We start from the raw sequence: 12,852 nt of genomic DNA on the forward strand, positions 1-12,852 counted from the left end.
CATCCGACCATGGAAGGTTCCCATCTGTACACGCCCCGACAAGTCGTTCCCAGCCAAGCTCATGTTTGATGAGGAAGGCTTCCAGCATTCTGAACACATCTTCTCCTCGAGTGGTAGTGGCCAATGGGTCCGAGAAAAGGTACTCCTCCTTCATGGCTTCTCCGTGGAGGTAACGAACGCAGACTGGCAGTTGGGAACATGAAGCAACATCTGTTGACTCGTCCAGTTGCAGTGAATACACTGGACTGCTCTTCACAGCGCTCACTACTTGCAGCAGAATATCATTACTCATATCTGAGATTCGACTTTTGACTGTGTCATTCGAAAGGGAAATCTGCCTGAACTTGTTTGACTGCTGTTCCCCCAGCACCAACATCGCTGCTTCGAGAAGGCATGGCTTGATAAGCTCTTCACCGACGGTGTGAGGTTTCTTAGTCTGTGTGATTCGATAAGCAATCCGGTATGAAGCCTCCAGCGCTGCTTCATTTTGACGATGCAGTGAGTGACCCGTCGAATCGATGCGGGAACCCTTGAGTGCGGCTTCTTTTAGTTTGAAATAGTCCACGCCCTTCCCCGCCAGGTCGAAGTGACAAAACTCCAAATGGATCTTCAGTTTGCTCGACTTCATGCTCTCGTGGTTCAAAACCTTGCCGCAGATAACACATTGTGGCTTGACCACGGATTTTTGAACAATGTTTGTGAAGCCGAACTTGAGAAATGCTTCACTATGCGTGCGCTTCTTGGCAGACATGGTTGACAACACACAGTTTGTGTGCGTATAAGTAATCACATACGTGAACAAAATACTGTGTGTGGTATGTACCTAAAAATAGGCTCAACAAGTTGATATGTTATTTTTGACTCCTTCATGACCCCCGGACAAACCCCCAAAAAACTGCCGTGTTAGAGACATCAACCAAACCTCAGGCTTACCAAAATCAACTGTTTGGAACATCATTATGAAGAAAGAGAGCACTGGTGAGCTTACTAATCGCAAAGGGACTGGCAGGCCAAGGAAGACCTCCACAGCTGATGACAGAAGAATTATCTCTATAATAAAGAAAAATCCCCAAATACCTGTCCGGATCAGAAACATTCTTCAGGAGTCAGATGTGGATTTGTCAATGACCCCTGTCCACAGAAGACTTCGTGAACAGAAATACAGAGGCTACACTGCAAGATGCAAACCACTGGCTAGCTGCAAAAATAGGATGGCCCAGTTACAATTTGCCAAGAAGTACTTAAAAGAGCAACCACATTTCTGGAAAAAAGATCTTGTGGACAGATGAGACGAAGATTAACTTGTATCAGAGTGATGTAAGAGCAAAGTATGGAGGAGAGAAGGATTCTGCTTCCACAGATTCACACAGAGTGGTGAATCTGTGGAATTCTCTGCCACAGAAGGTAGTCGAGGCCAGTCCATTGGCTATATTTAACAGGGAGTTAGATGAGGCCCTTGTGACAAAAGGGATCGGGGGTATGGAGAGAAGGCAGGTACAGGATGCCAAGTTGGATGATCAGCCATGATCATATTGAATGGTGGTGCAGGCTCGAAGGGCTGAATGGCCTACTCCTGCACCTATTTTCTATGTTTCTATGCTCAAGATCCAAAGCATACCACCTCATCTGTGAAACAGTGGTGGGGGTGTTGTGGCCTGGGCATGTATGGCTGCTGAAGGTACTGGCTCATTTATCTTTACTGATGATACAACTGCTGATGGTAGTAGCATAATGAATTCTGAAGTGTGTAGACACATCCTATTTGCTCAAGTTCAAACAAATGCCTCAAAACTCATTGGTCAGTAGTTCATTCTATAGCAAGATAATGATCCCAAACCTACTTCTAAAGCAACAAAGGAGTTTTTCAAAGCAAAAGAAATGGTCAATGCTTGAGTGGCCAAGTCAATCACTTGATCTGAACCCAATTGAGCATGCCTTTTATATGCTGAAGAGAGGCATGCAATACAGGCCTGGCAGAGCATCACCAGAGAAGACACTCAGCAACTGGTAATGTCCATGAATCACAGACTTCAAGCAGTCACTGCATGCAAAGGATATGCAACAAAATACTAAACATGACTACTTTCATTGACATGACATTGCTGAGTCCTAAACATTGTGGTGCCCTAAAATGGGGGACTATGCATAAACACTGTTGTAATTTCTATATGGTGAAACCAAAATGTATAAAAATTGCCTTTATTAAATTCTGACAAGGTGCACTTTAACCACATGTGATTTTTTTTCTATTACAAATCTCAAATTGTTGAATACAGAGGCAAATAAATAAATGATGGGTCTTTGTCCCAAACATTATGAAGGCCACTGTATACTGTTGAATCGTATCTACTGTGCATAGGACTAAATCCAGCATGACCATCATTCAGAACCAAGTTCACATTATTGGGCAGTTTGAAAGCATTTTGAAGTTTTGTATATTTTGTTAAATCTCATGTATCAAATTTATGTTACAAGCTGAATGCTCTACAGTTTCAATTCTATTTTTGCGGGAAAAAACTGTTTTATTACTGAAGTGAAACCACAAGCAGCATTAATGCCCCTGTCCAAAGAGGAGGGAAAAGGAGAGGTATTTATGAAAATTGAGAATGCATTCAAATAATGCTTCTTGAGAGACATTGATTGATCCATGTGTTTTATTTGGGTTCATAGCAATAATTGCGATCGTCACCTAGAATTTTGAACTTAATAGTTTTATTTTGTGTACTTAGCAATAAGCAATTAAATGAGCTATTTCATTTTCAACTCAGCTGGCATGAAGTTAGTGACTTATTTAGTTAAGTTCAGTACTTACCTGTTTCTGCCATCTCATGCAAGGTGATCATTGAATATGGAGGCTCTTGATCACTAAAAGAAATTAAAAAAAGTTACTCAGCATATTGTACCAAAAGTCACAATCTGCAGGAATTATCGAAAGCCAGAAACAAATCTTAACGGAAGCTCTTTTGGTTACACAAGATTATTTTTTTATTGACTGTATTGTACAATGTACTGTACAATGTACTGATTAAATTAACAATGAATCATCTGCATTTTACAATACATAGACTTTATTTGATCAAATGCAATCAATTCTTTGTCACTAACCATGTATTTTCAGCCAGACGGTGACTATATTGGCTCTCAGGGAAAAAAAATCAACAAGGTGCATCCCAAATCATGACTAACCATTTGCATTTTACAGATAGCCACAATGAAAATTGTTGTAATCCAAATTGATGCAATGGAAATGAAAACACAAAATAACTGGGAACTGGAGCATTTAGCCAGCATTACACTTTCAAATGTCACAGATGAAATGCATTTCATATTTAAAGATGTACATAACTAAATGTTTTTTTTTAATATATTTACTTATCTTTCCAGACAGCCCAGATTTCACAACTCTGCTTACGAATTCATCCCCAATTTAATTACATGAATCATCCTTCTACTTCCAAGAATAAACATGTCAGATCTCCTAATCATCAGCATATGTTTTTTTACACCTAATGTAAATCATATAGTTTATGATCTGAAAAGACACCATCCAATGTCAATGAGATCACAAGTTTGACTATTGATACATGTGTTAGCTTTGTAGATAGACACAAAATGGAATAACTCAGCGGGCCAAGAAGCATCTCTGGATAGAAGGAATGGTCGATGCTTCGGGTCAAAACCCTTCTTATGTTCAGTTGCTGGAGAGAGCACCTGGATCAATGGGAAGTAGGTTTTAATTTTACTGAACAGAATCAACACCAAAATCTTGGAGCAGTGCAATATCACAGAGTTAATTCACATCCTAAAATATGAACCTCTATTTAATGGGCAAGTCTGTTTCATAGCAAGGCTTATACATATTGTATGTGCTTCATTTCTTCCCCTTCCCTTTAAACTAGAAAGGGATATGGTTTTCTCATTATTATCATCACTGCACCAAAGACCTAGTTATAATCCTGACCTCAGGTGCTGTCCATATGATTTGCATATTCCCCATGACCATGAGGATTTCATCCCATATCCCGAAGATGTGCAAGTTGAATGTTCATTGGCCACTATAAATTGCAGCTGGTGTGTAGGCGAAGACTGGAATCTAGAGGTGGCATTGCTCATTTGTAAATAGGGCAAAAATAAAAAGGGGATTAAGAGGCAGGATTAGTGTAAATAAGTGGCTGCCGCTCAGTGTAGATATTTTGTGCTGTATGTTTATGATCATCTATGCTGCAGGTAATCAAAATAACAAGAGCAAACTATATTCAAGCATACTTACGTTTAAGCAAACTATTGGCTAAACTGTGAGGAAGGCAAATCACCTGCACAAGTCTTGTACTACATAACACAACCAGTTTCCCTTCATTCTTTCCATTAACATCCCGAGCTGCATGGGATAACTTCTCTCAATAACTTCTCTTTTAAGTTTTCCCACTTTCTACGAAGGTGCAGGCATGCACACTTGCATGTTGTTTTGTTGGCTATGGGAAAGAGTCCCAGAGTAGGTTCATTCCAAATCTACTCTGGCATCCTTTGCCTACCGTTCCCCTGCTACACGTCCTCACCTGACATCCCATTAACTTCCACATCCAACATATGATCCTTCACTTTTTGCCCGTCCAAAGGCATCCTGCCACCAGTCATATATCCGCTAGTCTTCGCCCCTCTTTCTGCAGGGACAATTTGTTCCACGACTCCAAGGTCTGCTCAAACCTTACTCCACCCCCTACAGTTTTGCCCCGCACTTTCAGTTGCAACCATAAGTGCTATACTTGTTCCTATACTTCTTTCCTTCCACTTATCCAGGGACATGACAGCACTTCCAAACAAGACAGAAATTCACATGCCTAATCTATTACATTCATTGGTTACTCCACATTGATGTAGAATGCCTGTAACGGCTATCATGAGCAAGTTTTATATTATTTATATCAAGGCTGTTGGGTGTATGGAACAAGCTGCTGGAGGAGGTAGTTGAGGCAGGTATTATTGCAACATTTAAGAAACATTTAGTGGCACACAGATTGGATAGGTTTAGAAGGATATGGGCCACTTGCAGGCAGGTGGGATTAGTGTAGTTGGGGCTTTTTGGTTGGCGTGGGCGAGTTGGGCCAGTGGGCCTGTTTCCACGCTGTATGGCTCTATAATTTCACAAAGATAATGGTTGGGACAAATGAGCAGAGGTTTTCTTGCATTATGGTAGAGAATCATTCTCACTGATTTAAAAACATATTTCATGGAGGTTTTTGATCTGGAAGAATGCTTCCTTTTTTTGTTTATCGCTTAATGTCTATTATTTTGTGTTTCACTGTTTTAAATTAAATGACATTTAAAAATGGAAAATTTAAATGTGTACATCATTGAAGAGAAACAAAAACTCTCTCAGCAAACTCAAAATATCAGCCATCTCTGTTGGTTTGTTCAAGATGTGGGGTCTCAGCAGTGTGCCCCCCAAGGCCTATTTGCAAGTGAACTGAGCAGTAATATGCTTCTTCCCTAGCAGTAATATGTCCCTCTTCCCTTAACCATGGAAAGTTTGGCTCTAACCCCCTAGTCATTCCTTCTTCTCTTCGCTCTTGTCAACAGAAGATACAAAAGCTTGAAAGTGTGCATCATCAGACTCATTGAAAGTGTATCAGACACATCATCAGTGCATCAGACTCATTGAAAGTGTGCATCATCAGAGCTTATTCCCCTCTGTTATCAGGCTTCTGAATGGTCGTTCCACAAGCTAGGGTACTGTCCGATTCACCTCCACCCAATTGTGGACATTGGACTTTGTCTAAGGAAATTATGTGCTACAATGCCACAAACTATATTCAGCATTCTGTAACTTCCCCTTTGCTCGACCTAATGCACTGGAGTTTGATTTGTATTTATGTATGGTATAACTGATCTGTTTGGACAGCATTCAAAACAATGCATTTCACTATACTTTGGCACACATGACAATGATAAACCCAAAACTCAGCTTTGATAAGCTAACGTTAAAAAACAATGTTGTCTTGGCAACTCAGTGACACATTCAAGTTTGCTTTCACATTGTTTGATGTGTGATAATTCTTCACTTTAAATCAGTTGCTTATAGTTATTTAGGAAAGTACTGCAGATGCTGGTTTAAATCAAAGGTAGACACAAAATGCTGGAGTAACTCAGCGGGACAGGCAGCATCTCTGTGGAGAGAAGGAATCAGATGCTGCCTGTCCCGCTGAGTTACTCCTGCATTTTGTGTCTACCTTGCTTATAGTTGTTGGTTGGCATAGCCAGAGCATCCCAAATTAGTAAACAAAGTGGTTTGTTTGCTCGGCATTTTGTGTTGGCTAGCTGTGTTAGAGGGTGTGGTATAATGCAATGGTAATGATAATGCACCTCAATCCTTAAAAATACATTAGTGAGACAAGCAGATTTAAAAACATATTCCACTGCTACTGACACAAGCTTTTTATTCAATTTGGTATCTTCAAATTTCTTCAGATGCCCCACAGAAACTCATTGCTTGATGCTGTATACAATGTTCCACCCTGCATGATAATATCACTATTGTAAGATACCAGAGATTCCCTACAATAGAAAAGCTTTGCTAATACATCACTAATCATATCACTTGGGGACATCCGGAAAGAGCTTGCCCACCAATTAAATATTATTCCCGCGTAGCACACATGTAATGTTGCAAGTTCTTCAACTAATTGGTCAAGACTCCAGCTAATATGTGCTCTTTTTTTGAAAGAATATCATAGGGTTACATACTTCAACCCAATAGCTGACAATACCTCCATTTAAAAATTTCAGCTGCAAAGACTCTACCTCAGAAACGAGAGCTACCTATTGACTTAAACAACATATCATTAATTTGATTGCTTTTACAAATGAGGTAGGCTGGCAAAAACAGTACATCTGATATATGCATTCCCCGAGTGATCCGATAGATTTACTTTCATTATTTACTAGTTTATTGAAGCCTCTTGCTCATTCTAATGACTCACCCGTTGCAGCGGCCCCTACAGCCTGTCTGCCTTTTTTTATTTTTTGTCTAGTTAAATGTAGTGTTGGTGTTTTTTTAATACTGGTTTTAAATGTGTATATGTGGGGGGAGGGAGGGGGAAACTGTTTAAAATCTCTTCCCTGTCCAGGAGACTCGACCTTTTCCCTGTCGGGTCTCCGTTGTCGTTGGGGCCTAGCACCGTGGAGCGGCCTCCAACCTGAACGACCCGGGAGCTCGGGAGACTGCGGAGCACTCACCATCATGGGGCTGGCCGGCCTTGGAGCGTGGGGAGCGGTGGTGACTCGCTGCCGAGACTCGACTCCTGGGGCTCGGAGGCTCCAGCAACGCAGCCGCAGGTCCGGGAGTCGCGGGTCCGGGTGGAGATACCGCTTTCCGGAGCTCCCGCAACGCGACTTCTCCAGCCCGTGTCGTGGGGTTGGAACGACCCGGAGCGGGGACGTACATCACCCGGCACGGCTTCATGGCCGTGGGACATTACAGTGCCCGCCAGGGGCTCCAACATTGTGACTTTTAGACCGGGAGCGGGGCCGTACATCGCCCGGCACGGCCTAAAATGGGCGTGGGACTTAGCATCGCCCGCCTGGGGCTTGGATATCGGGAGAGAAATGGAGAACAGGGGAGAGAAAAGAACCCACTGTGATGGATGTTTGTGTGAATTAAATTGTGTGTATGTCTGTAGGAAATTGTCTTTGTTTGTATGGCTGTGGAAACGGAATTTCGTTTGAGCCTCACTGAGGCTCAAATGACAATAAATGGTATTGTATTGTATTGTTAATGTCTTGGGAACACTGCAGAAAACGTTGACATGTGCAAGGACATAATTTGGAGCATTGTAAATATTGAGAGAATAGTAATAGACTCAAGGGGTGGGGGAGGGAGGAAAAGGAAGAAACTGGAGGGGTAGGAAATGCAGACAGTCGATGAAATTCAATGCAGGAAAAAGGTAGCACAAACTTGTTAGAAAAATATGAAAGATTAGGCAAGGTAAATGCAACATTTCAAAGGTAAAGCAGGAGGAAAACAAATCCAAGGTTGTCCAATCTCTTCTCACAGCTAATCTCGTCTAATCCAGACAGTATTGTAGTAAACCTCTTATGCACCTTATCAAAAGCCTCCACATTCTTGTTCTAATAGGGCAACCAAATAGGGCAACCAAAATGGCATACAATAGTCCAAATATAGCCTAAGAAGAGCCCTAGAAAGCTGCCATATAACTTCCTGACATACACAATGCCCCAACCTATCCTGGCAAGGATATCATACGCCTTTTTTTATCATGGAAAAACAAAGAACTGCAGGCTCTTGTTTACTAAAAAAAATGACAAAAGTGTTGGAGTGAGACAGCTGGTCTGGTAGCATCTTTGGAGAACATGATAGATGATATTTCAGGTTTGGGACCTTTATGGAATATCTCTTGTGTCCTAAAGGGTCCCGGCTCAAAACCCCACTTTATCCATGTTCTCCAGAGATGCTGCCCGACCTGCTGAGTTACTCTAGCATTGCAGACCATTGGGAAGTGTGTGTGGGGGGGGGGGGGGGGGGGGGGGGGGGGGAAAGAGAGGGGTGGGGGGAAATTACTGTTATTGCAGCTCATGGTGTAGCCCCCGAATACAGCACTTTCTTCAGGCCGCTACCACCGATAGGATGTGCTTGGTCACCGTGGAACTCCCTCGCCTCTCATCAGCTGCCACTTCTACCTGTCGACTGTCGCTTTGTCTGTTCCCCATTCCACCTCAACCTCTTCCTCTTCTTCCTTTCCCATAGTCGCCAACATCTTTCAGGGTGGAGTGGGGTCACCGGTGAGATGGAGGGGGTAGCAGTAGAAGGGAGGGAAGGGAAGAGGGGGTATCCAGGTGGGCAGAGAGACGGGAGGTCTCTACATGGTTCTGTCTGCAAAGTTGTTAACCAACCCATTTACAATTATGCCCAAATCATTACATCTTTAGTGAGAATAACGTCGCAATCCTGCCTTCTATGAATTACCCTTGCTAAATCCAAACAACCAAGTCACCATGTATCCAACGCATCATAATCTTCTGGATCAGTCAACTTGAAGGATTTCATCAAACTCCTCAATATAAAAACAGACATCCACTAGATATCTTCACCACCTGTTCAAAAATTTCCAAGTTCGTGAGATATGACCTGGCACAGACAATGGCCATGCTCACTGTCCCTAATTATATCATGCTCTAACAAAGCAACAAAATCCTACTCGGAATACTCCTTCCTCTCCAGTAGCATCCCAACTAATGACGCGAGGCTCACCTGTCTATAATTTCTCGATTCTATCCATTTCGTTGCTTCAACAAAGTAACAATATTGGCTACTCTCCAATAACAATATTGGCAAGTCCACCAGGAGCTTGTCTGTGGCTAGAGAAGATAAAGATCTTCAAGGACCCTGCAGCCCCCTCCCTCTCTCAATAACCTGGGATAGATCCCATCAGGCTCTGAAGATTATCCACCTTAATGCTCTTCAGGAGCCCCAACACCACCATCATGATTTATTAACTCCCTAGTAGACGGAGCTTTTGAGACGACTTCTGCAGATTCTTTCAATTGCATCTTGTGAAATACGTGGCAGAACAGAAGAGGAAAAAGAAAAAATATGGATGCTGGAAATCCGAAATAAAACAAATAAATTCTGCAAGTTAATAAAGTTTTAAGTTGTAGAAGACAAGGAAGACAGGAACAAGAAAAGAGCAGCGAAAGATATCTGGGGTGATAATAGGATTAATTAGGAAATTAAAGTCTTGGGAAATGAAAATATTTTTTTAATCTCAAGTAGTTGAAATTTGTGTAAAAGTGTTCAGCTCGAAATATTTCATTGTTTTGCAGCTACATTAGAACAAAGCACGATTCCATGGTCAGGGTGTGAAAAAGAAATAAAGTGACCTAAAAAAGCTCAAGTTCTTGAGAATGAATGGATGTTTTCCACAACTCAGTCGAACAATTTGTACCAGATCGCCACATTGCAAAATGTACATCATAACATTAAATGCAGCACAGTCAATTGTAAACAATGCATACTAAATGGCAAGCACTAGAGGAAAACTGTTATTTTATTTGAAGATGCTTTGGAAAAGGAAGAAATAAAAAGGCAGGTGTTACATCTCTTGCAGCTGCAAAGGAAGTGAAAAGGGGAGCAAATGTCATTTAAGTAAATGAGAGAAGCACAAGGACTACAGTTGTAGCAAAAAAATACTTTTACAATAGTTAAACATAAGGATATGTGTGTATTGGTGATATTGTAATAGAAAATATGGGAACTCGTGATTGAATTTCGTGTTTGGGTGGAGAAAAGTAAGGTCCAGGGAACACTATTCCAGTTTTGGAAGGCTTGAGAGAAGTGCAGGTATAAGTTCTACGTAATCATTTCATCTTTCACAGATGCCACCTGGCCTGTTATGCACTTCCAGAACATGCTCTATTTCACATTTCCAGCCAACATTTCGCTTTTACTTGAAAGTTATTTTCATTTCACACAAACTCTTTCACATGCTCAAAGTAAGTGTTGGATTATGCCCTTGTGAAAAACATTCTGATTAAGCTAGCCTTTGAATATTTGCATACCCCTGTACTCTTAAATATCCATCTCCTTTTCCAATTCATCTCTTTAATATGGCATCTAGTTTCACCTTTGTGCACACATTGACCTTTAAAAAAAAAAAAAAAAGAGCTGCCAGAGGAAGCAGTTGAAGCAGAGGCAAAAGCATGCAAAAGACATTTTGACGGATACATGAATAGGAAAGGTGTATAGGGATTTAGGACTGGGTTTTGAGATGGTCATTTTGGCCGAGGGGCTATTACTGTGCTGCATGACTCTACATATTTTCAAATTTGTAAATAAATAATAAACTATTTAAGTCTGCATTCATAATAAAATTCTGTTAACTCAAGTAGAAATTCAACAAAAATCTGCATGTGCTGAAACTCTGATTAAAAAGAAAATATTGAATCTGATGAAGAATCATTGACTTGACATGTTTCTCGCTTTGCCTGACCTACTGGGCAAAAGGCACAAATTCACAAATGCCAAATTGGCAATTGGGGTCACTAAAATCATGAATGCCACAATTTGCATAACAATAAGTTTTAAATTTCTTTATTATTACTGTCCTATCAGAAATTAAAAAGATCCAAAGAAGAGTACCGATCCGAAACATCCCCTGTTCAACCTGCTAGGTTCTTCCACAATTTGCATTTTCACAAATAAAATGGGCTTGGAGAACATACCAGTGCAGATGCGAGTTTGATCAGATCCGAGTTCACTCATGTACACAATTGGGTGGAGCCTTTTACTCATCATTAATGAATCATAACTCCATTAAAGTTCCCATAAAGCATTTCTGAGAAATCGAAAACGGTGGCTCCTACATAAGAGAAAATGACTTTCACCTCTTCAATTATCCCTTTCTCAATTATTCTAAATTGCACTTGGGTAAACCTGGGCTGTGTTGTATTGCCATTGCCAACCCGATACAGTAAAGTTAAAACTTAAAATTGACAATAGAAGTTTGACAGGCGACTCAATCCTTCCGGGTGTAAAGACAGAACTCCCGTCTGTCCCAACCCTAAAGTTAGACATAAAAGATGTGTGGAAAAACTTCAAGGCAGTCAGACTTCCCGAAATTCGACCCAAATACAGTACTTGGAACTTCTTACGTTTTGTTCCACCTCCTCAGGGCCGTTGATCACCCTCGAGATGCAAAATAAGGTGGCGGGATGGGGAGGGGTTGAGGAAAAGTGGGAGCTCGACTGCAGGTAGTTAAGGGAGAGAGAGAGCGAAGCAACTTACTTATCCACCAGTGTGCGAATGACAGCCAGCGTGTCCAGCACCAGGCAGTCCACGTTCTGCTTCTTCCTGCGAGGTTCGTGGGGCCCCCGACCCCTCCTGGGCGGCCTCGCCGGCTCCCGGGAGCGGCTCCTAGGCTCGCCCTCGGCGTTGTTGTGATGCTGGTGAAGGGGGTGGTGATGTTGGCGATGATGAGAAGAGGACGAGGATGGCGGCGGAGGAGGGGGCGGCTGGTGACAGCGCTGGGCCGGGGGCGCCGCGTTCTCGCCGGCGTCGCTGTCCTCCCGACACACGCAGCTGTTCCCCATGCGGCCTGCAGCGCCGGGCGGCTCTCGGGAAAGGAGAAACCCTCGCACCAGGCTCCGAGTGGCGTGGAATATGGTCCAGGCCGCTACGATCATCTAGGAAGGCAGCCGCCGCGACAGCGTCACCATCCTGTCCCGGGCGCCGGCCTGTCAGTGCGGCTCTAGCGGCGGACTCCCGCTCCGGGGCACCAGGCCGCCCGCCATCTTAGCTCCGACACCGACACCGACGGCCCGGGCGCCGCCGCAGCCGCCATCGCTTTAATTGTTTTAAATATAAAAAATCACCAGCTGCAACACAGCCGCCGCTGCCCCGCCCCGCTGGAGTCTGAGGAAACGCCTCCACCCACCGCTTTACGGTGATCAACAAGCCGCCGTGTCGCTTCCCTTTGGTTTCCAGCGGACGCCCACAAGCGGGAAACTCAGTGTCGTCGTCGCCGCCGCCCACAAGCGGGAAGCCCGGTGTCGCCGCCACCGCTCGCCGTCTATTTGGAAAAGGCCCGCGCCGTGCCCCGAGCTTCAGCCCCCTCCGATTGGCTTTCTCTCGCCACGCCCGCCCCAGCCCGCCATTCATTCAATCCCATCCTTTGAAGGTATCTTACACACAACTGGAAGAAGATGAGTGAGGGGGGAAAGAAAAAAGAAATGTACTGCAAAAAAAGTGACACAAAGTGCTGGAGTCACATCACTCCAATAGTCAGGGGTCAGCCATCCAAATATGACTGCTTCCTTCTGTTTATTTACAATTCTCAATAT

At 43.0% G+C, this 12,852-nt stretch overlaps 1 protein-coding gene across 1 annotated transcript in view; it reads right to left on the bottom strand.

Annotated features, from left to right (window-relative positions):
- The window catches only part of rspry1 (ring finger and SPRY domain containing 1), a 34,583-nt gene extending 21,974 nt beyond the window's left edge, over nt 1-12,609 (bottom strand). The window contains exons 1-2 of the mRNA XM_055648547.1: nt 11,798-12,609; nt 2,813-2,865 (exon numbers count right to left, since the gene is read on the bottom strand). Coding sequence (XP_055504522.1) covers nt 2,813-2,865; nt 11,798-12,195 — 451 coding nt within the window. The 5' untranslated portion in view covers nt 12,196-12,609. The remainder of the gene's footprint in view (nt 1-2,812; nt 2,866-11,797) is intronic.
- Between the last annotated feature and the right edge of the window lie 243 nt (nt 12,610-12,852).

This window comes from Leucoraja erinacea, chromosome 17 (genome assembly GCF_028641065.1).
Source record: "Leucoraja erinacea ecotype New England chromosome 17, Leri_hhj_1, whole genome shotgun sequence".
Lineage (NCBI taxonomy): Eukaryota > Metazoa > Chordata > Chondrichthyes > Rajiformes > Rajidae > Leucoraja > Leucoraja erinaceus.